The following is a 23554-nucleotide window of genomic DNA, read 5'->3' as shown; positions in this document are numbered from 1 at the left end:
TGAATCCAGGTTTCCAGAGCTGCCCCGCCACTGGGGCTGTTCCTCCTGCGGCCTCACGGGGTAAACAACCCCCACCGAGCCCTGCACCAGGCAGGGGCACAGCAGCTCCCCCAACTGCTAACACCTGAAAATCAGCACAACAGGCCCCTCCCCCAGAACACCAGCTAGACTGACAACTTCCAGGAGAAGCCAAGGGACTTAAAGTACACAGAATCAGAAGATACTCCCCGGTGGTTCTTTTTTTGTTTGTTTTTGTTTTGTTTTGCTTTTTGATTTGTTTCCTTCCCCCACCCCCTTTTTTTCTCCTTTCTTTTTCTTTCTCTTTTTCTTCTTTTTTTTTTTTTTCGTTTTTTTTTCTTTTTCTTCCCTTTTTTTTTCTCTTTCTCTTTTCTTTCCTTCTTTCTCTCCTCTCTTTTTCTCTTTTTCCCAATACAACTTGCTTTTGGCCACTCTGCACTGAGCAAAATGACTAGAAGGAAAACCTCACCTCAAAAGAAAGAATCAGAAACAGTCCTCTCTCCCACAGAGTTACAAAATCTGGATTACAATTCAATGTCAGAAAGCCAATTCAGAAGCACTATTATACAGCTACTGGTGGCTCTAGAAAAAAGTATAAAGGACTCAAGAGACTTCATGACTGCAGAATTTAGAGCTAATCAGGCAGAAATTAAAAATCAATTGAATGAGATGCAATCCAAACTAGAAGTCCTAACGACGAGGGTTAACGAGGTGGAAGAACGAGTGAGTGACCTAGAAGACAAGTTGATAGCAAAGAGGGAAACTGAGGAAAAAAGAGACAAACAATTAAAAGACCATGAAGATAGATTAAGGGAAATAAACGACAGCCTGAGGAAGAAAAACCTACGTTTAATTGGGGTTCCCAAGGGCGCTGAAAGGGCCAGAGGGCCAGAATATGTATTTGAACAAATCCTAGCTGAAAACTTTCCTAATCTGGGAAGGGAAACAGGCATTCAGATCCAGGAAATCGAGAGATCCCCCCCTAAAATCAATAAAAACCGTTCAACACCTCGACATTTAATAGTGAAGCTTGCAAATTCCAAAGATAAAGAGAAGATCCTTAAAGCAGCAAGAGACAAGAAATCCCTGACTTTTATGGGGAGGAGTATTAGGATAACAGCAGACCTCTCCACAGGGACCTGGCAGGCCAGAAAGGGCTGGCAGGATATATTCAGGGTCCTAAATGAGAAGAACATGCAACCAAGAATACTTTGTCCAGCAAGGCTCTCATTCAAAATGGAAGGAGAGATAAAGAGCTTCCAAGACAGGCAGCAACTAAAAGAATATGTGACCTCCAAACCAGCTCTGCAAGAAATTTTAAGGGGGCCTCTTAAAATTCCCCTTTAAGAAGAAGTTCAGTGGAACAGTCCACAAAAACAAAGACTGAATAGATATCATGATGACACTAAACTCATATCTCTCAATAGTAACTCTGAATGTGAACGGGCTTAATGACCCCATCAAAAGGCGCAGGGTTTCAGACTGGATAAAAAAGCAGGACCCATCTATTTGCTGTCTACAAGAGACTCATTTTAGACAGAAGGACACCTACAGCCTGAAAATAAAAGGTTGGAGAACCATTTACCATTCGAATGGTCCTCAAAAGAAAGCAGGGGTAGCCATCCTTATATCAGATAAACTAAAATTTACCCCAAAGACTGTAGTGAGAGATGAAGAGGGACACTATATCATACTTAAAGGATCTATTCAACAAGAGGACTTAACAATCCTCAATATATATGCTCCGAATGTGGGAGCTGCCAAATATATAAATCAATTATTAACCAAAGTGAAGAAATACTTAGATAATAATACACTTATACTTGGTGACTTCAATCTAGCTCTTTCTATACTCGATAGGTCTTCTAAGCAAAACATCTCCAAAGAAACAAGAGCTTTAAATGATACACTGGACCAGATGGATTTCACAGATATCTACAGAACTTTACATCCAAACTCAACTGAATACACATTCTTCTCAAGCGCACATGGAACTTTCTCCAGAATAGACCACATATTGGGTCACAAATCGGGTCTGAACCGATACCAAAAGATTGGGATTGTCCCCTGCATATTCTCGGACCATAATGCCTTGAAATTAGAACTAAATCACAACAAGAAGTTTGGAAGGACCTCAAACACATGGAGGTTAAGGACCATCCTGCTAAAAGATAAAAGGGTCAACCAGGAAATTAAGGATGAATTAAAAAGATTCATGGAAACTAATGAGAATGAAGATACAACCGTTCAAAATCTTTGGGATGCAGCAAAAGCAGTCCTAAGGGGGAAATACATCGCAATACAAGCATCCATTCAAAAACTGGAAAGAACTCAAATACAAAAGCTAACCTTACACATAAAGGAGCTAGAGAAAAAACAGCAAATAGATCCTACACCCAAGAGAAGAAGGGAGTTAATAAAGATTCGAGCAGAACTCAACGAAATCGAGACCAGAAGAACTGTGGAACAGATCAACAGAACCAGGAGTTGGTTCTTTGAAAGAATTAATAAGATAGATAAACCATTAGCCAGCCTTATTAAAAAGAAGAGAGAGAAGACTCAAATTAATAAAATCATGAATGAGAAAGGAGAGATCACTACCAACACCAAGGAAATACAAACGATTTTAAAAACATATTATGAACAGCTATACGCCAATAAATTAGGCAATCTAGAAGAAATGGACGCATTCCTGGAAAGCCACAAACTACCAAAACTGGAACAGGAAGAAATAGAAAACCTGAACAGGCCAATAACCAGGGAGGAAATTGAAGCAGTCATCAAAAACCTCCCAAGACACAAGAGTCCAGGGCCAGATGGCTTCCCAGGAGAATTTTATCAAACGTTTAAAGAAGAAATCATACCTATTCTCCTAAAGCTGTTTGGAAAGATAGAAAGAGATGGAGTACTTCCAAATTCGTTCTATGAAGCCAGCATCACCTTAATTCCAAAGCCAGACAAAGACCCCACCAAAAGGAGAATTACAGACCAATATCCCTGATGAACATGGATGCAAAAATTCTCAACAAGATACTGGCCAATAGGATCCAACAATACATTAAGAAAATTATTCACCATGACCAAGTAGGATTTATCCCTGGGACACAAGGCTGGTTCAACACCCGTAAAACAATCAATGTGATTCATCATATCAGCAAGAGAAAAACCAAGAACCATATGATCCTCTCATTGGATGCAGAGAAAGCATTTGACAAAATACAGCATCCATTCCTGATTAAAACTCTTCAGAGTGTAGGGATAGAGGGAACATTCCTCGACATCTTAAAAGCCATCTATGAAAAGCCCACAGCAAATATCATTCTCAATGGGGAAGCACTGGGAGCCTTTCCCCTAAGATCAGGAACAAGACAGGGATGTCCACTCTCACCACTGCTATTCAACATAGTACTGGAAGTCCTAGCCTCAGCAATCAGACAACAAAAAGACATTAAAGGCATTCAAATTGGCAAAGAAGAAGTCAAACTCTCTCTCTTCGCCGATGACATGATACTCTACATAGAAAACCCAAAAGTCTCCACCCCAAGATTGCTAGAACTCATACAGCAATTCGGTAGCGTGGCAGGATACAAAATCAATGCCCAGAAGTCAGTGGCATTTCTATACACTAACAATGAGACTGAAGAAAGAGAAATTAAGGAGTCAATCCCATTTACAATTGCACCCAAAAGCATAAGATACCTAGGAATAAACCTCACCAAAGATGTAAAGGATCTATACCCTCAAAACTATAGAACACTTCTGAAAGAAATTGAGGAAGACACAAAGAGATGGAAAAATATTCCATGCTCATGGATTGGCAGAATTAATATTGTGAAAATGTCAATGTTACCCAGGGCAATATACACGTTTAATGCAATCCCTATCAAAATACCATGGACTTTCTTCAGAGAGTTAGAACAAATTATTTTAAGATTTGTGTGGAATCAGAAAAGACCCCGAATAGCCAGGGGAATTTTAAAAAAGAAAACCATATCTGGGGGCATCACAATGCCAGATTTCAGGTTGTACTACAAAGCTGTGGTCATCAAGACAGTGTGGTACTGGCACAAAAACAGACACATAGATCAGTGGAACAGAATAGAGAATCCAGAAGTGGACCCTGAATTTTATGGGCAACTAATATTCGATAAAGGAGGAAAGGCTATCCATTGGAAGAAAGACAGTCTCTTCAATAAATGGTGCTGGGAAAATTGGACATCCACATGCAGAAGAATGAAACTAGACCACTCTCTTTCACCATACACAAAGATAAACTCAAAATGGATGAAAGATCTAAATGTGAGACAAGATTCCATCAAAATCCTAGAGAAGAACACAGGCAACACCCTTTTTGAACTCGGCCATAGTAACTTCTTGCAAGATACATCCACAAAGGCAAAAGAAACAAAAGGAAAAATGAACTATTGGGACTTCATCAAGATAAGAAGCTTTTGCACAGCAAAGGATACAGTCAACAAAACTCAAAGACAACCTACAGAATGGGAGAAGATATTTGCAAATGACATATCAGATAAAGGGCTAGTTTCCAAGATCTATAAAGAACTTATTAAACTCAACAGCAAAGAAACAAACAATCCAATCATGAAATGGGCAAAAGACATGAAGAGAAATCTCACAGAGGAAGACATAGACATGGCCAACATGCATATGAGAAAATGCTCTGCATCACTTGCCATCAGGGAAATACAAATCAAAACTACAATGAGATACCACCTCACACCAGTGAGAATGGGGAAAATTAACAAGGCAGGAAACAACAAATGTTGGAGAGGATGCGGAGAAAAGGGAACCCTCCTACACTGTTGGTGGGAATGTGAACTGGTGCAGCCACTCTGGAAAACTGGGTGGAGGTTCCTCAAACAGTTAAAAATATACCTGCCCTACGACCCAGCAATTGCACTGTTGGGGATTTACCCCAAAGATACAAATGCAATGAAACGCCGGGACACCTGCACCCCGATGTTTCTAGCAGCAATGGCCACTATAGCCAAACTGTGGAAGGAGCCTCGGTGTCCAACGAAAGATGAATGGATAAAGAAGATGTGGTTTATGTATACAATGGAATATTACTCAGCTATTAGAAATGACAAATACCCACCATTTGCTTCAACGTGGATGGAACTGGAGGGTATTATGCTGAGTGAAGTAAGTCAGTCGGAGAAGGACAAACATTATATGTTCTCATTCATTTGGGGAATATAAATAATAGTGAAAGGGAAAATAAGGGAAGGGAGAAGAAATGTGTGGGAAATATCAGAAAGGGAGACAGAACGTAAAGACTGCTAACTCTGGGAAACGAACTAGGGGTGGTAGAAGGGGAGGAGGGCGGGGGGTGGGAGTGAATGGGTGACGGGCACTGGGTGTTATTCTGTATGTTAGTAAATTGAACACCAATAAAAAAATAAAAATAAAAAATAAAAAGTAATGAAAACTAATAACCTAAAAAAAAAAAAAAAAAAAAAAGAAAGCAGAGGATTACAAAGTCTTGCTTTTTGTTTTTGTGTAAATATATCCTAGAATATTTGTTTTAAAATTTTCTTATACGCTTAAGGTACTTTTGTCTAATATATTGTGTTCATTTTTTGTGTTTAAGGAAACTTTGGAATTTCATTAAAGAATTTATAAACGTAAAGGAAACAAACAATACCTCTCAAGTGACTGGAAAATGACCTATGAAAATTCACAGCCACCATGTACAGGATGAATATTTGCAGATGTATAAATTAATGAAGATACATCTCAGTTTTTCAGTTTTAATCTCTAATAAAGTTAACATAGTATGTGTAACCTACTCAAGTTATTGGAATAAATACATGTATGCAAAAAAAAAAAGAGATAAATAGATAAGGAAGGTGTGTTGTGCACACATGTGCGTGCACACGCACACACACACACACACACAAACTGGAATATTATGTAGCCATAAAAAGGGAATGAGCTCTTGCCATTTACAGCAACATGGATGGACCCAGAAGGTATTATGCTAAAAGCAAAGTAAGTCAGAGAAAGGCAAATACCATATTGTTTCACTTACACGTAGAATCTAAAAGATAAACAAAAATTAGAATCAGACTTATAAATGTAGAGAACCAAATGATGGTTGCCAGAGAGGAGGGGTAGAAGGATGGGCAGAATAGGTGAAGGGAAGTGGGAGATACAGACTTCCAGTTATGGAATGAATAAGTTACAGACTAAAAGGTAGAGTATAGGGAATATAGTCAATGGTATTATAATAGTGTTATGTGGTAACAGATGGTGGCTACACTTGTGGTGAAGTTACAATATAAATCAATCTGAAAACCATAAAGTACATTAGACTAGCAATAATTGTATTTTGGACACTTTATTGTCCTTTTTATATTCTTTAATACATTCCATGATCACACTGTAATTTTACTTTGCCTTTTTAAGATAAGCAAATACATAAATACATGAATACTCTTGGGGGGGGGGGATTGTATGCATAGTCTTCTTTCCTACTCGTCTTTATATTTTGCATCTGCCTGACTAGGCCAGAGTTGCTTAGAGAGTTTCAGGGGCGGTCTCGTTGCATGATGAGAATGTCCTGAGATAAGAGCTGCCTTTGGAGAATTTCCATTTATACTGGTTAGCTACAGTACAATTGACCTGAACATTTGGTAGATTATGCTACTACATCATATGTATAATGCACATGAACCCACAGATATCTTTAATGCTCATATTGTTTATTAAACAAGTATTTACTCAAACCTACTACGTACAGCGCTCTGTAGGTCTAGTAACACCTACTTAAAATGACAATGAAATTGACACACTGCAGGAGTATCAGTAACTAAATAATCAAGCACAGGACATTGTGCATATTCAACTATGGATGTCATCTGCTGCCATCCTTAAAAGGAGGCTGCACCATTCAGGATTAGACTCAATCACAAGTGACAATGGCTTTGAGATTTAAAAGTTTATTTTTCATTGAAAAGAATTCAGGAATTGAGCAATAGTTCTTTAGTTCCATGAAGCTGTCAAAAACCCAAGCTCATTCTGTGTTCTCTGCCATCCATGTCGTATTACATAGTCAAAGATGTTCTTAGAGTTCCATCCATTGTGACACATCCAGTCATCAGAAAAAGTAAAGAAAACAGGAAAAGCACACATTTTTTTCTTTAAAGACACATCTCAGAAATCATACAGAATAATTCAGTTTGTAATGCACTGGTCATCATTTAATCACATTCATCAGGGGAGGCAGGAAAATCTAATCTTCAACTAGGCTGTTATTGGGTATAATGATAAGAAAAGGAGTCTATAACAAAGGAAGAAGGGAGAATTGATATGAGGGGCAATTATGAATCTCTGCCTCGGAACACCATCTTGAGAAAGAACCAGAAAGAAGGAAGAAAAAAATAAATTTGTGGCTGCTGGGAGTGTTGTAATTATCATAGGGGCTCAAGGTCGTAATTACTCATGGAAAGACAGGCATATGAATTACATTGTTCTCCACCTGGACAGGTGGTTAGGGAGCCTGAGTCAGGGAACCAAAATCTGAAAAATGGTTTTAGGTATCCTAAATACTAAATACCACTGAATTTGTTCTGGGGGAAGGAAAAAATGTGGGATCTATTTGTCATATTATAGAAAAATACATCTCCAGCATCATAATCCAGGAATACCCCCACACTAAGGGGTTTTTCTCTTATAGTAAGACAGGTTTCTGGGGAGGTGGGGGCCCAGTACTCCCCCTTATAGAGGCTGATGGCCCAGAGACCATTCTGTGGAGACACTGTGACCCTCCCCTTTCTTATTACATTATCCATACAAATTCCCAGGTCCTAGGAAAGTGTGCCCTCAACCTTAACCTCCAGTACGAACCTCCCCTAACTAATGTCCAACTGCCCCAGCACACAGGGGAGGGAGTGGAATCTCTGGGTGGAGCTGGGTAGATCTTGATGTTCTTCTTGCCAGCTTACTCGTCTCCCGTTTTCAGACAGGAGGAGTGAAGGATGGGCAGTGGCTGCATCCAGGGTCACATTTACTGCAGACAAGTGGACTATTATTATTCTGGGAAGGATCTCAGTAGGCCTGAGCCAGAGGTTCCCCACTCTCTGAGGGTTTCTCTTACCCTGGTTAGATCTAACTCCCCTCTACCCATCTTTTCCTGAGACTGGCCCATAAGGAGCAGGATCCCTCCTGCATCATCATAGCCTGGAACTTTTCTTTCCTCCAATCTATAAGCAACAAATGTACATGAGAATCCACCCTCTAAAACATAGCTGCCTGTCTCACCAGAATACTGTGAGTATAAATGCCCTAGATTAATTCAGGAATAAGAGCAACCAAAGGAAATACTCTTCCATAACCTTAAATATCTACTTACCTTTGCTAAATTATGTTTGACTTGAAGATCTGGCACATCCCTATGCTCTCTTTATATAAGTCTTTTCTCTTGTTTTCTTAGTCTAGCTAGATGTTTGTCAAGTTTTTTGATCTTTTCAGAAAACCAGCTTTTGGTTTCATTGATTTTTTTTTCTCTTTTCTTTTTCTATTCACTATTTTATTTATCTACACTCATCTTTGTTATTTCCTTCTTCATGTTAGGTTTGGATTTAGTTTGATCTTCTTCAAGTCCCTTAAGGTATACAATTAGATTATTGATTTGAGATATTTATTTTTTATTTTTCAATACATATATTTACAGCTGTAATGTTTACCTTCATACTGCTTTAGCTATATTCAACAAGTTTCAGTGTGTGTATTTTCACTGTTATTTGTCATAGGTATTTTCTAATTTTCCTTGTGATTTCTTCTTTAACCCATTGATAATTTAAGTGTATTACTTAATTTCAGGTTTTTAATTGCCAGTTTTTCTTGTTATTGATTTCTATTTTAGTCTGTTATAAAAAATACACTTTGCATTATTTCACCTTTTGAAATGTTTTAATATTTGTCTGTAACTTATGTTCCATCATGGAGAGTGTTTCATGTGCACGTAAGAACAATGTGTATTCTGTTTTTGTGGATGAAATGTTCTATATATGTCTGTTAATCAGTTTATAGTGTAGTCTAAGTTCTTTTTTTTCCTTATTATTCATCTTGCTGGTTGCTGTATCTATTACTGAATGTGGAGGATTGTAGTATGTAACTATTGTTGTAGAACTACCTATTCTTCAATTCTGCCAGTGTTTGCAGCATTTGTTGTGAGGTTCTGGTGTTTGCTGCATTTATATATCTATTTGTTATATATTCTTGGTGAATTGTCACTTTTAAAAATATACCCTTTTCTGTATCTTGTAACAATTTTTTGACATAAATGTTGACTTAAAGTCTATTTTGTCTGATAATACTATTATAGATTACTATATACTATACATACAGTACTATCTATAGCTTTTTTCTTTGATATTTGCATGGAATTTCTATCATTCTACTTTCAATCTATTTGTATCTTTGTATCTAAAGTGAGTCTCTTGTAGGAAACATAAATTAAAATTTGGATGATATTGTTTCAAAATTTGGCTGATATTGTTTCTACTTATATATGTCAGTTTTGCCTGTCTGTGCCTTTTTATTGGAGGGTTTAATCCATTTACCTTTACCAGCTCCCCAGTTACTGATGAGGGGAGCCTGGGTGGCTCAGCTGATTGAGCATCCAACTCTTGATTTTGGCTCAGGTCATGATCTCAGGGTCATAATATCCAGCCCCCAATAAGATCTGTGCTTAGCTGGGAGTCTGCTAGAGATCATCTCCCTCAGTATCCCCACCTCGTTTCTCAAATAATAAATAAATCTTTTAAAAATAATTACTAGTGAGGAAATACTTACTTCTGTTGTCTTACTATTGATTTTGTGTATGTCCTACAGCTTTTTTTATATTTCATTTTTCTCCATTGCTACTTCTTTTGTGTTTATTTTGTTTTATTTCTTTTTTTCTATATTTTTTTATTTTTATTTAGTGAAAATTTAAGGTGTTTTGGGTCACCAAATTTTTCTTTTATGTGATTTTTCTTTTTCTAATTTTTATATTCTTTATTATGTCTGGATCAAACATGTGTCACAGTTTCATTGTATATGATTTCAGAGTGATCTCCTTGAATTTTTGTTTTTATTTCTTTTATTTTAATTTAAATTCAATTACTTAACATATAGTGTATTATTAGTTTCAGAGGTAGAGTTCAGTGGTTCATCAGTTGCAATCAGTGCTCATTATATCACATACCCTCCTTAATATCCATTACCCCATTACCCCCATCTCCTCACCACCCTCTCTTCCAGTAAATGTCAGTATGTTTTCTGTGGTTAAGAGTCTCTTATGGTTTGTTTCCCTCTGTGATATAATCTTATTTTATTTTTCTGTCACTCTAGGCTCCTCTGCTTTGTTTCTTAAATTCCACGTATGAGTGAAATAATATTAAAATTGTTTTTCTCTGATTGATTTATTTCCTTCGCATAATGCCCTCTAGTTCCATCCATCCATCCACACTGTTGTAAATGGCAAGATTTCATTTTATTGATGGCTGAGTAATATTCAATTGTACATATACACCACATCTTTATCCATTCATTTGTTTATGAACATTTTGGCTGTTTCTACAGTTTGGCTATTGTCAATATTGTTACTGTAAACATTGGGGTGCAGGTACCCTTTCAGATCATTACATTTGTATCTTTGGGTTAAATATGTAGTAGTACAATTGCTGGGTCATAGGATAGCTATATTTTTAACTTCTTGAGGAACCTCCATACTGTTTTCCAGAGTGGGTGTACCAGCTTGCATTCCCACCAGCAGTGTAAGACAGTTCCCCTTTCTCCACATCCTTGACAGTATTTATTGTTTCCTAACTTGTTAATTTTAGCCATTCTGACTTGTGTAAGGTGGTATATATCATTGTGGTTTTGATTTGTATTTCCATGATGCCAAAAATGTTGAGCATTTTTTTCATGTGTCTGTTGGTCATTTGTATGTCTTCTGTGGAGAAATATCTGTTCATGACTTCTGCCCATTTCATGACTGGAGTTTTTGGTTTTGGAGTTTGATACGTTCTTTATAGATCTTGGATACTAACCCTTTATCTGATAAAACATTTGCAAATATCACCTCCCATTCTGTCAGTTGTCTTTTGGTTTTGTCGACTGTTTTCCTTTGCTGTGCAGAAGCTTTATATCTTGATGAAGTCCCAATAGCTCATTTTTCCCTTTGTTTCCCTTGCCTTTGGTGACAAGTCTAGCAAGAAGTTGCTATGGCTAAGGCCAAAGAGATTGCTGCCTTTGTTTTCTTCTAGGACTGTGATGGATTCCTATCTCACATTTACGTCTTTCCTCCATTTTGAGTTTATTTTTGTTTATGGCATAAGATAATGGTCTTATTCTTCTGCATCTGGCTGTCCAAATTTCCCGACACCATTTGTTGAAGAGACTGTCTTTTTTCCATTGGATATTCTTTCCTGCTTTGTCAAAGATTAACTGACCATAGAGTTGATTTTGATAGGAATTGCATTGAATGTATGTATTGCTCTGGGAAGCATAGACATTTTAACATTTGTTCTTCTAATCCATGAACATGGAACATATTTCCATTTCTTTGTGTCTTCCTTAATTTCTTTCATGAGTTTTTTGTAGTTTTCTAGTACAGATCCTTTACCTCTTTGGTTGAGTTTATTCCTTGGTATCTTGTTTTTAGGTGCAATTGTAAATGGGATCAATTCCTTAATTTCTCTTTCTTCTGTTTCATTGTTAGTGTATAGAAATGCAACTGATTTCTGTGCCTTGATTTTATATCCTGCCACATTGCTGAATTCCTCTATGAGTTCTAGAAATTTTGGAGTGGAGTCTTTTGGGTGTTCCACATAGAGTATCATGTTATCTGTGAAAAGTGAGAGTTGACTTCTTCTTTGCCTATTCAGATGACTTTTATTTCTTTTTGTTGTCTGATTGCTGAGGCTAGGACTTCTAGTGCTATATTGAACAACAATAGTGAGATTAGACATCCTTGTCATGTCCCTGACCTTAGGGGAAAGGCTCTCATTATTTTCCCCATTGAAAATATTCACGGTGGGTTTTTTGTACATGGCTTTTATGATACTAATGTAAGTTCCCTCTATTCCTACACTGTGAAAAGTTTTAATCAAGAAAGGATGCTGTACTTTGTCAAATGCTTTATCTGCATTACTGAGAGATTCTTGTCCTTTCTTTTATTAATGTAGTGTATCATATTAATTGATTTGTGGATGTTGAACCACCCTTCCAGCACAAGTATAAATCCCACTTTGTTGTAGTGAATAATCCTTTTAATGTACTGTTGGATCCTATTGGCTAGTATCTTGGCGAGAATTTTTGCAACCATGTTCATCGGGGATATTAGTCTGTAATTCTCCCTTTTGGTGGAGTCTTTGTCTGGTTTATGGATCAAGATAATGCTGGCCTCATACAATGAGTTTGAAAGTTTTCCCTTCATTTCTATTCTTTTTTTTTATATTGTACTGTCAATTGGCTTTATCGTTATACAACATATTAGCAATCTTTCCATGTTAGTACTCTATTTTTAATTTTATTTATTTTATTTTTTCTTTTGTATATATTTTTTTATTAGAGTTTGATTTGCCAACATATAGTGTAACACCCAGTGCTCATCCCATCAAGGACATTTCTATTCTTTGAAATAGCTTCAGAAATTTGGATATTAATTCTTGTTTAAATGTTTGGTAGGATTCCCCTGGGAAGCCATCTGGTTCTGGACTCTTATTTGTTGGGAGATTTTTGATGACTGCTTCAATTTCCTTGCTGGTTATTGGTCTGTTCAGGTTTTCTATTCCTTCCTGTTTCAGTTTTGGTAATTTATATGTTTCTAGGAATTTATCCATTTCTTCCAGATTGCCTAATTTGTTGGTGTACAGTTGTTCATAGTATGTTCTTATAATGGTTTATATTTCTTCGGTGTTGGTTATGATCTCTCCTCTTTCATGATTTTATTAACTTGGGTCCTTTCTCTTTTCTTTTGATTAAGTCTGGCTCAGGGTTTATCAATCTTATTAATTCTTTCAAAGAACCAGCTTCTAGTTTTGTTTATCTTTTCTTCTGTTCTTTTGGTTTCTATTTCATTGACTTCTGCTCTCATCTTTATGAATTCTCTATTCCTACTGGGTTTAGGCTTTATTTGCTGTTTTTTCTCTAGTTCCTTTAGGTGGAAGGTTAGGTTGTGTATTTGAGACTTTTTTGTTTCTTGAGAAAGGCTTGTATTCCTCTATATTTCCCTCTTAAGACCACTTATGCTGCATCCAAAAAGTTTTGAACAGTTGTGTTTTCATTTTCATTCATTCCATGAATTTTTAAAAATTCTTTAATTTGCTGGTTGACTCATTCATTCTTTAAATAGGTAGTGTTTAACCTTCATGTATTTGTTTTCCTTCCAAATTTCCTCTTGTGTTTGAGTTCAAGTCTCAAAGCATTGTGGTCTGAAAATATGTAGAAAATAATTCCAGTCTTTTAGTTCTGGTTTAGATCTGATTTGTGAGCTAGTATGTGATCTATTCTGGAGAATGATTTATGTAACTCACTAAGAATGAATATTCTGTTGCTTTAAGATGGAATGTTCTGAATATATCTGTGAAGTCCATCTGATCCAGTGTGTCATTCAAAGCCATTGTTTCCTTGTTGATCTTCTACTTAGGTGATCTATATCCATTGTGGGATATTAACACCTACTATTATTGTATTATTATCAATATGTTTCTTTAATTTTGTTATTAATTGGTTTATATAATTAGCCACTTCTTTGTTAGTAGCATAAATAATTACAATTCTTAGGTCTTCTTGTTGGATAGACCCGTTAATTGTGATATAGTGACTTTCTTCATCTCTTATTACAGTCTTCGGTTTCAAATCTATTTTGTCTGATAGAAGGATTGCTACCTCAGCTTTCTTTTGATATCCATTAGCATGATAAGTTGTTTTCCATCCCCCCACTTTCAATCTGGAGGTGCTTTTAGGTCTAAAATGAGTCTCTCTCTCTCTTTTTTTTAAATCGAATCTGATACTCTTTATTTTTTAATTGGAGCATTTAGCTCATTTACATTCAGAGTAATTATTGAAAGATATTAATTTAGTGCCATGTGTTACCAGTAAGGTCATTGTTTCTGTATATTGTCTCTTTCCTTTCAGGTCTATGTTACTTTTGGGCTCTTTCTTTACTTATAGGATAGCCTTTAATATTTCTTGCAGGGCTGGTTTAGTGATCACAAATTTTCATTTTTGTTTGTCCTGATGAGGCAGCTCTTCATCTCTCCTTCTATTCTGCATGAGAGTCTTGCTGGATAAAGTATTCTTGGCTGCATATTTTTTCCCATTTAGCCCCTTGAATGTATTACGTGAGGTCTTTCTTGCAAGCCAGGTCTCTATGTATAGGTCTGCTGCTTGCCTCATGTTTCTACCTCAATGGGTTAAGGATCTCTTGTCCCAAGCTGCTTTCAGGATTTTCTTTTTGTGCCTGAAATTTGCCAACTTACCTATTATATGTTAAGGTATTGACCTATTTTTATTGATCTTGAGGTGGGTTTTCTGTGCCTCCTGGACTTGAATGCCTGTTTCCTTCCCCAGTTTAGGGAAGTTCTCAGCTATAATTTACTCAAATATACCTTCTGCTTCTCTCTCTCTCTCCTCTCTCTTTTTCTTCTCCCTCTGGGGCCCCAATTATTCTAATATTGTTTCACTTTATGGTATCACTGATCTGTCAAATCCGCCCCTCATGATCCAGTAGTTATTTATCTCTCTTTTTCTCAGTATTTTTATTTTCTATCATTTTATATTTCTTATCACTGATTCTCTTTTCTGCTTCATTTATTATAGCAGTTAGAGCCTCCATTTTTTATTGTAACACAGTAATACCTTTTTTTATTTCTCCAGACTCGATTTTAGTTCTATTATTTCTCCAGAAAGGGATTCTCTTCTATGCTTTTTTCAAGCCTAGCTAGTATCTTTATAATCATTACTCTGAATTCTAGCTTCAACATCTTATTTTTATCCATATTTATTAAGTCTCTGGCAGTTAGTATTGCCTCTTGTTCTCTTTTCTGGGGTGAGTTTTCCTGTCCTCTCATTTTTTCCATAGAAGAATAGATGAATCAGAGAATAAAATACAAAAATATCAACCACGACTCCACAAAACATACACTAGACAAATCAGAAGAGATTATGAAACCAAGAAAGAAAAAAGAGGGAAAAAAGAGAATATAATCAAACAAGTGGCTAGAACAGAGTGATATATTAGGTCCTGGTTGTATTTTTTTCTGTATGTTAGAAGAAACTAGATCCCAAAATTGTAAAGAAAGAAAAACATATGTATATATATATTCTTCTTCTTTTCTTTTTCTTCCTTCTTTCTTCTTCATTCAAAGAGCGAATACAGTCATACACTGAGAATAAGGGGACAGTAGAATTGGAAATTTAAAGAAAATATAATTTTTTTAAGTTGGCTCCATGCCATGCATGGAGCCCCACACAGGACTTGAATTCATGACTCTGAGATCAATACCTGAGCTGAGATCAAGAGTCAGACATTTAACTGGCTCAGCCACAAGGGTGCTCCAAAGAAGGTGGGATTATTAATTAAACTGAATGCAAAAGTAAGGAAATGCAAGAGTGTAAGTAGCCAAGTAATCAAGCACTGAACTTCACATCTCCTGTTCCACCTAAATATTCAGTTGTGGATGTCATCTGCTGTCATATATATATATATATATATATATATATATATATATATATATTTTTTTTTTTTTTGCTGTCATATTTAAATGGAGAGTGCATCAGTCAGGGATAGATTCAATCACAAATGACAAATATCCAATATATAAATGTCTTAAAGATATAAAAGTTTATTTTACACAGAAAAGAATTCTGAAGTTACATAATGGAGTAGGTCCATAAAGAAGCCCAAAACCCAAGTCTATTCTAATTTCTCTGCCATTCATGTCATATTACATAGTCACAAATGTTCTTTCAGTTCCATTCATCATAACACATTCCAGTTAGAAGAAAATGTAAAGAAGAAAAGAAGAATACAATTTTCTTTTAAGGGTACATTCCAGGAATCATACAGAATAATTAGTTTATAACACACCAGCCATCAATTAGTCACATGCAGCAAGTGAAGGTAAAAAAATCTAATGTTCATATGGGGATGTCATAGGTCAAGGTAATTGTATGAAAACATCTATAACTGGAAGAAGGGAGAATTGATATGAGGGGCAATCACAGTCTGTGTCTCAGACAATCATAACAATGGATCAGTAAGATGAAGGAAAATATCAATTAGCATCTCCTTGGGTATAATCATTTGCAATTCAAATTATTTCTAATTCTTTGCCTTTAACAAACTTTAATTTAGCTGTTAATCGGTAGGACTTTCCAAAATAGCTTTAAAAATCTATCGTCTTGGATTTTATCATTTACTTCAGAAGGTCAAAGTAGTAAGTTATGAGCTTTAACTAAAATCTTTCTATTTCCAGTAATTTACAATTAAGCATCAATTAGCATCTCCTTGGGAGAGAATTATAATCATCACTGGGGCCAAAAATAATCGTTTCTCATATATTTCTCATATAATTCTCATAAATGAATTAAACATTACCTCCATGGACAGATGGTTAGGGAACCTGAGTCGGGGGACCAAAGCCTGAAAAGTGGTCTTATAGCACGACTGAATGTTATCTGGGTAAAGGAGAAAATGTGGGATCCATCTGTCATATTATAGTAGGATACATCTCCAGCATCATAATCCAGGAATATCCCCACACTGAGGGGCTTTTCTCTTATAGTAAGACAGGTTTCTGGGGAGGTGAGGGCCCAGTACTCTCCCTTATAGAGCCTGATGGCCCAGAAACCATTCTGTGGGGACACTGTGATGCTCCCCTTCCTTGTTACATTATCTATACAAATTCCCAGGTCCCAGGAAAGTGCACCCTCGACCTTAACTTCCCAGTGGGCTCTCCCAGAGCTGATGTGCAGTTGACCCAGCACACAGGGATAGGAGTGGAATCTCTGGGTGGAGCTAGGTAGATCTTGATGTTCTTCTTGCCAGGTTACTTGTCTCCTGTCTTCAGACAGGAGGAGGGAAGGATGGGCAGTGGCTGCATCCAGGGTCACATTTACTGCAGACAAGTGGACTATTATTATTCTGGGAAGGATCTCAGTAGGCCTGAGCCAGAGGTTTCCCCCTCTGTGAGGGTTTCTTTTGCCCTTAGTAGATGTAACTCCCCTCTGCCCATCTTTTCCTGAGACTGGCCCATAAGGAGCAGGATCCCTCCTGTATCATCATAGACTTACCAGCCTGGAACAATTCTTTCCTCCAATCTATAAGGAACAAATGTATATGAGATCTCATCCTCTGAAACATAGCTGCTTGTCTCACCAGAATACAATGAGTATAAATGCCCTAGGATTAATTTAGGAATAAGAGCAACCGAAGGAAACCATAACCTTAAATATCTACTTACCTTTTGCTAAATTGTGTTTGACTTGAAGATCTGATACATCTCTATGTTCTCTTTATATAATGTTCCCTCAGGATAAATAGCAATTAAATATTTAGGTTGTTGAAAGGAAATAGGGAATATGGCAAATCTGATCAAATAACTTATTTTTTGTTTTAGTTTTCTCAGATTTTTAGCAGACAATACCACTCTACCTATGCTCAACCTGTGCTCAAAAATAACAAAACTGCTAAAATTTAAGTAGATAACACATTGTTATCTACTAAAACATTGAGTAATCTACTGAGATCATGGATGCATGCTTTGGAGTTGCTTTGATTTTTAGCACATTGCTTTGTACACAGTAGGTATTGATTTAAAATATCTTCGATAGTAGGATTTTCTGTATCAGAGTTCATATCACTTACCAGCATATAATTGTGCCTTCCTCCAGTCTGGGGCGGGGGAGAGAAAGAAGGAAACTTTTTACTTTTTTTCCTTCCCTGTTTTCTCTTATTGTCTTTTCCATTTCTCCCTTTGTCCCATTTCTTCTTCTAAAATCCTTGGGCTTCCTCTTTTAATTCTGTATTATTTTCATATTTCATTTTTTTTCAAATATCATAGTAAAAAAGATCATGTGTAGGCCAAGTAGCAATATAGAAGCAAGACAAGGGAGCAGGAGCAGGAAAGAGAGAGCCTAAAATCAAGATGAAGGATGGAGGAAAGGAGGAAGAAATACTGAATCAATTGAAGTTTGCACTTCTGAGAGAATTTACTAAAACTCTTTAAATTTAGAAAGCTAATGCTACAGATGCTTCTTTGGCAACCATAGACATTTTTGTTGTGTTTCTGCATACTATTTTGCTACTTTCAGGAAGGACCCAAGAGATGGAAGAATAGAGCTTTCCAAGAAATAAGCATTACTCACCGAACTTGTATTGAGCCTTCCTCCTAGCTGAGAGAAAAGACATAAACACACATGTATGTTATAGATGTTAACATCTTAAGGAAGACACAGTTAAATGTTTGTGTCTGCATATTGGCCAAGCAAAATTCATTTCAAAATCAATTAAAGGAATCTCTAAAGTACATTCCATGTAAAAACTTCACTACAATTTGCAAAATACAATCTGTATACTATACAGTGTAGGACATGAAGATTTAAATAATTCTTCTTATGTGATCAGTGTAGGAATATCTTAGAAAATTGCCTTAGACTTTAGTGATATGTCATCAATGAATTTTGAGTGAAAAAAGTGGATGAAGGAAGAGCAATTTATTGAATTAATAATTAAATGAATTCAAGTAAAAATGAAAGAGGAGTAATAACTATGACTGGAAAGGGACAGTAAGCAGGCAAAGCATCCAAAAATACTTACATACCTTGGACCACTTGAAATATGGTCAAGAGAAGGAGACTCTCATGTGTCAAGGTTTCACTTGATGTCAGTAATATGCAAAGTGTGTAAAAGGCCACCAAAAGGAGGAACTTCTCACACTTGGCAACTTTGGAGTCTGAACCCATCCATTAAGAACTGGGGCAATATTATATACAAAATGATGGGCACTTTGTCTCAGAACACATGTTGGGGGACTCAATTTAAAGGGCAGTTTTCTATTAAATGGAGAAAACCACTTCTTCTTAGCCTAATCACCTCATCTCACCAAACTTATAATGAAATTATGACAATCATCTGGAAGATAGAAGCCTAAGAATAAATCAAAGGAACGAAAGGAAGCAAAGAAAAAAATATTCTTAGGGAAGACATCAGTAAAAAGAATGCCAGAAGAAAGTTACCAAGCTCCTGCCGAAGTCCTTCTCAAAAAGAAAAAAACTCATGTAAATGTCAGTAAATGTCAAGGAAAACTAACAAAGAAAATGAAAATGAGTTGAAAATTTTCAGTGCACACCATATTGGTAACATAAATGCAATCAGAAACAAACAAACCCAAAACCAAGAAACAGAACATGAAAAAAATAGCAATTAAGTACATTTTTATCTTAGAAAAGTGAGAACAATTTTTCGACAATTAACTGAATAAGAGAAGAATGATGAAGATGTGGAAAGAGGAATTACTAGAATTTCATCTAACATATTTGTCTTCTAGACAGTTTTATGTATATAAATAATTCAAGTTTAGACCAAAATATATATTTAATAACATAATTTCCTAAGAAATGTTAACTTGTTAGTAGCTTATTGAAGTAGATTATTAATTTTGAAAATTCTTTTTTTTGTCAGGCTAAATAAGATGCCTTTAAGTGAAAACATTATTTGTATAATTAGTGGTAAACTATGTATAAATCCTAAAATGTTTTTTTTTTTTTTAGATTTTATTTATTTATTCAAGAGACAGAGTAACAGAGAGAGGCAGGGGAGAGAGAGTAGGAGAAGCAGGGTCCCCTCATGAGCAGAGACCCTGAAGTGGGGCTCAATCTCAGAACTCTGGGATCATGATCCGAGCTGAAGGCAGACGCTTAACCAACTGAGCCACCCAGGTGCCCCTGAAAAGGTCTTTTTAGAAAATGTCACTGACTGAGACTGGGTATAATCATTTGCAATTCAAATTATTTCTAATTCTTTGACTTTAACAAACTTTAATTTAGCTGTTAATTGGTAGGACTTTCCAAAATAGCTTTAAAAATCTATCGTCTTGGATTTTATCATTTACTTCAGAAGGTCAAAGTAGTAAGTTATGAGCTTTAACTAAAATCTTTCTATTTCCAGTAATTTACAATTAAGCAGAGAATTTCTCAGCACATAAATCTTTTAAAAACAAACAGAAAATATAATGTATGTTGATTACTGACTCATATATTTGGAAGAAATGAAATTTTTAAGATGAGTTATAGAGGAAAATGAATGCTGATTGTATAAACAAAATGTTAGAAGAGTGTGTTTTAAACACTCATTTTATTTTTTCCCTAAAATGTGGCTTTATGCTTTATTGACATCCCTTAGGAAACTTCCGTGGAAATTTCAAAAGATTAGCTCACTTATTAAATTGACATTTTGTAAAAAGCAGTAATTGAAAGGATACAATCATATCCTTATACAATTTATATGATTCCAAGATTTTGTGTATGTAGGACTTTTAATTGTCCTACATTCTCTTTTTTAAGAGTTTATTTAAATTCAAATTAGTTAATATATAGTGTAATATTAGTTTTAGGTGTATGCTTAGTGATTCAGCACTTCCATACAACACCAGCTATTCATCACAAGTGCACTCCTTAATCCTTGTCATCTAGTTAGCCCATCTCCATGAGTTACCCTCTGGTAACCAAAAATTTGTTATGTATGCTTAATAGTCTGTTTCTTGATCACCTCTCTCTGGCTTTTTTATCCCCCATGTTCATTTGTTCTCTTTCTTAAATTCCACATATGGGAAATCATATTCATCTTTCTCTGAGTGACTTACTTTGCTTAGCATAATACTCTCTAGCTACATCCTCATCATTGCAAATGGCAAGATTTCATTCCTTTTTATAGCTAAGTAATATTTCATTTGATATATATGTATATATCTCACATCTTCTTTATCCATTCATCAGTTGATGGACACATGGCTATTTCCATAGTTTGACTATTGTAGATAATGTTGTAAAAATTAGGGTGCATGTATCCCTTAGAATTCATACTTTTGTATTATTTGGGTGAATATCTAGTGGTGTAGTTGCTGGATCATAAGGTAGCTCTATTTTTAACTTTTTGAGGGACCTCTATGCTGTTTTGTAGAGTGCCTGCATCAGTTTGCATTCCCACTAACGATGCGTGTGGGTTCCCCTTTCTCCACATCCCTGCCAGCACCTGTTGTTACTTAGATTTTAGCCACTTGACAGGTGTGAGGTGGGATCCCATTATAGTTTTGATTTGTATTTCCCTTATGATGAGTGATGTTGAGCAACTTTTCATGTGTTTGTTGGCCATCTGTTTGTCTTCTTCATCTATTCATGTCTTCTGACAAATTTTTTAATTGAGTTATTTATTTTTTTGGTGTTGAGTCATATAAATTCTTTATACATTTGGGACACTACTCCTTTATCAGATATGTCATTTGCAAATATCTTCTTCCTTTTCACTTTTTGTTTGTTTCCTTCAATGTGCAGACGCCTTTCTTTTGATGAAGTCCCAGTATTTTTGCTTTTGTTTCCATTGCCTCAGATACACATTTAGAAAGAAGTTTTGGCTGATGTCAAAGAGGTTGTTGACTTGGTTCCCCTCACCAATTTTAATGGTTTCCTATTTCATATTTCGGTCTTTTGTCCATTTTCAATTTCAATTAATTTTTATGTATGATGTAAGAAAGTGGTCCAGTTTCATTCTTCTTCATGTTGCCATCCAGTTTTTACAACAGAATTTGTTGAAGAGACTGTCTTTTTTCTTTTGGATATTCTTTTTTGTTTGTAAAAGATTAATTGACCATATAATTGTGGGATCATTTCTGGGCTTTCTATTCTGTTCCATTGATCTATGTATCTATTTTTGCACCAGCATCATACTGTTTTGTTCAGTTTTGTAATATAACTTGAAGCTCAGAATCATGTTTCCAATTTGCTTTTCTTTTTTCAAGTTTGCTTCGGTATCTGGGGTGTTTTGTCTTATATTCTTTTTTTTTTAAAGATTTATTTATTTATTTATTTATTTATTTATTTATTTATTTATTCATGATAGACATAGAGAGAGAGGCAGAGACACAGGCAGAGAGAGAAGCAGGCTCCATTCAGGGAGCCCGATGTGGGACTCGATCACACCCTGGGTGGAAGGCGGCGGTAAACCACTGGGCTACTGGGGCTGCCCTTGCCTTATATTCTTGGAGGAAATCTCTTTGGCATGTATATCCACTGTGTAGTCCTTTTTCCATCTTCTTTGTATTTGATAGTCTAAAACATCTATTAATACTCATCTCTGTCTCCCACATTGTAACTTTTCTAAATTTAGATGCCTGTTAGTACAATTTTCTTCACAGAAAAAAGAAAATAATGTCATCTCATACCCATCTTGTGAGAAAAATCTCATCATTTCTAAATTACATAGTAGGAAAGGAAGAGGAAGCAATGAAGAGGGTTCTAAATCAAGTGAATCCTTCTTGGATAAAACTAACACATTAGAACTTTAAAAATATTTCAGCTTTACACACATCTTACTAATGAATTCATTTGTCAGAAAGATGATGCCTCCTTGATTGAAACAAGACAAATGAAAGAGACAATAATGGAAATATTGATAGGAAGAGACGATGATTTGGAAAGGTAAGATACTGAGACAAATCATAAAATGATGTATACATTTGAATTGAGGTAGATGATCATTATGACAAAGGCAAGGGTACAAAAAATATATGAGAAAATGACAAGGTACACAATGGAATACATTACTGGTATTTGTTTTATTTTCATTCTCCTCTAAAATAAAAGGAAGAAAAAACAGTTTATTCCAATGAAAACACAATGTCAGGAAAGGAGGAGATCAAAAATTGGAACTTGTTTCCTAATTTACTCTGTGGTCCAAGTGGACTCGTATTTGTTGAAATTGGAACCTTGAGGTTCCAGACGATATTTCACCAATCAGTGGCAATGTTTTACATCCTTCTACCCCTTCCTTCAAAAGGAACTAAATTAGTAAATAAACTATGAGAGCAGGGAGGACATGTCTTCATCTGGAATTCACAATATCAATCATTCCTCCTTCACTGGAATATCACCTATTTTAGATAAAATGAAAATATGTATATGTATGTATATATATATGAAAGGTACTTAACTGTGATGAAAAAAAAATACAGTAAAGGCACCCATCTGTCCAAACCTGTACATTGTAGGTAGTCACATGACACCTAGAATGTACATTAAAAAGATATTTTCCTAAATCCCATTCCCGAAATATCAACAATATAATTAAAATTGTCATTATAAAGAGAGAATATTAAAATTAGAATGATTATATTAGGCTTTTTTCAGAAACCTCCTAGGTCAATTATTTCTTTTGTCCACATAAAATAATTCATAATTAAGATGTTACTTTGAAATATTCTTAAGACATTTAGTCCTTCTGCCAATATTTATTTATTTATTT

General features: G+C 35.6%; 1 protein-coding gene across 2 annotated transcripts in view; it reads right to left on the bottom strand.

The window, feature by feature from the left end:
* Positions 1-15850: 15850 nt before the first annotated feature.
* Positions 15851-23554, bottom strand: part of LOC140637268 (butyrophilin subfamily 1 member A1-like) — a 73453-nt gene continuing 65749 nt past the window's right edge. For both annotated transcript variants that reach the window (XM_072833595.1, XM_072833594.1), the window contains exons 8-11: positions 18406-18432; positions 17906-17932; positions 17332-17358; positions 15851-17156 (exon numbers count right to left, since the gene is read on the bottom strand). In XM_072833595.1, coding sequence (XP_072689696.1) covers positions 16633-17156; positions 17332-17358; positions 17906-17932; positions 18406-18432 — 605 coding nt within the window. In that variant the 3' untranslated portion in view covers positions 15851-16632. The remainder of the gene's footprint in view (positions 17157-17331; positions 17359-17905; positions 17933-18405; positions 18433-23554) is intronic.

The sequence above is a fragment of the Canis lupus genome, chromosome 7 (assembly GCF_048164855.1).
Source record: "Canis lupus baileyi chromosome 7, mCanLup2.hap1, whole genome shotgun sequence".
Classification (NCBI taxonomy): domain Eukaryota; kingdom Metazoa; phylum Chordata; class Mammalia; order Carnivora; family Canidae; genus Canis; species Canis lupus.
This window is presented reverse-complemented; position numbering and strand designations above follow the sequence as displayed.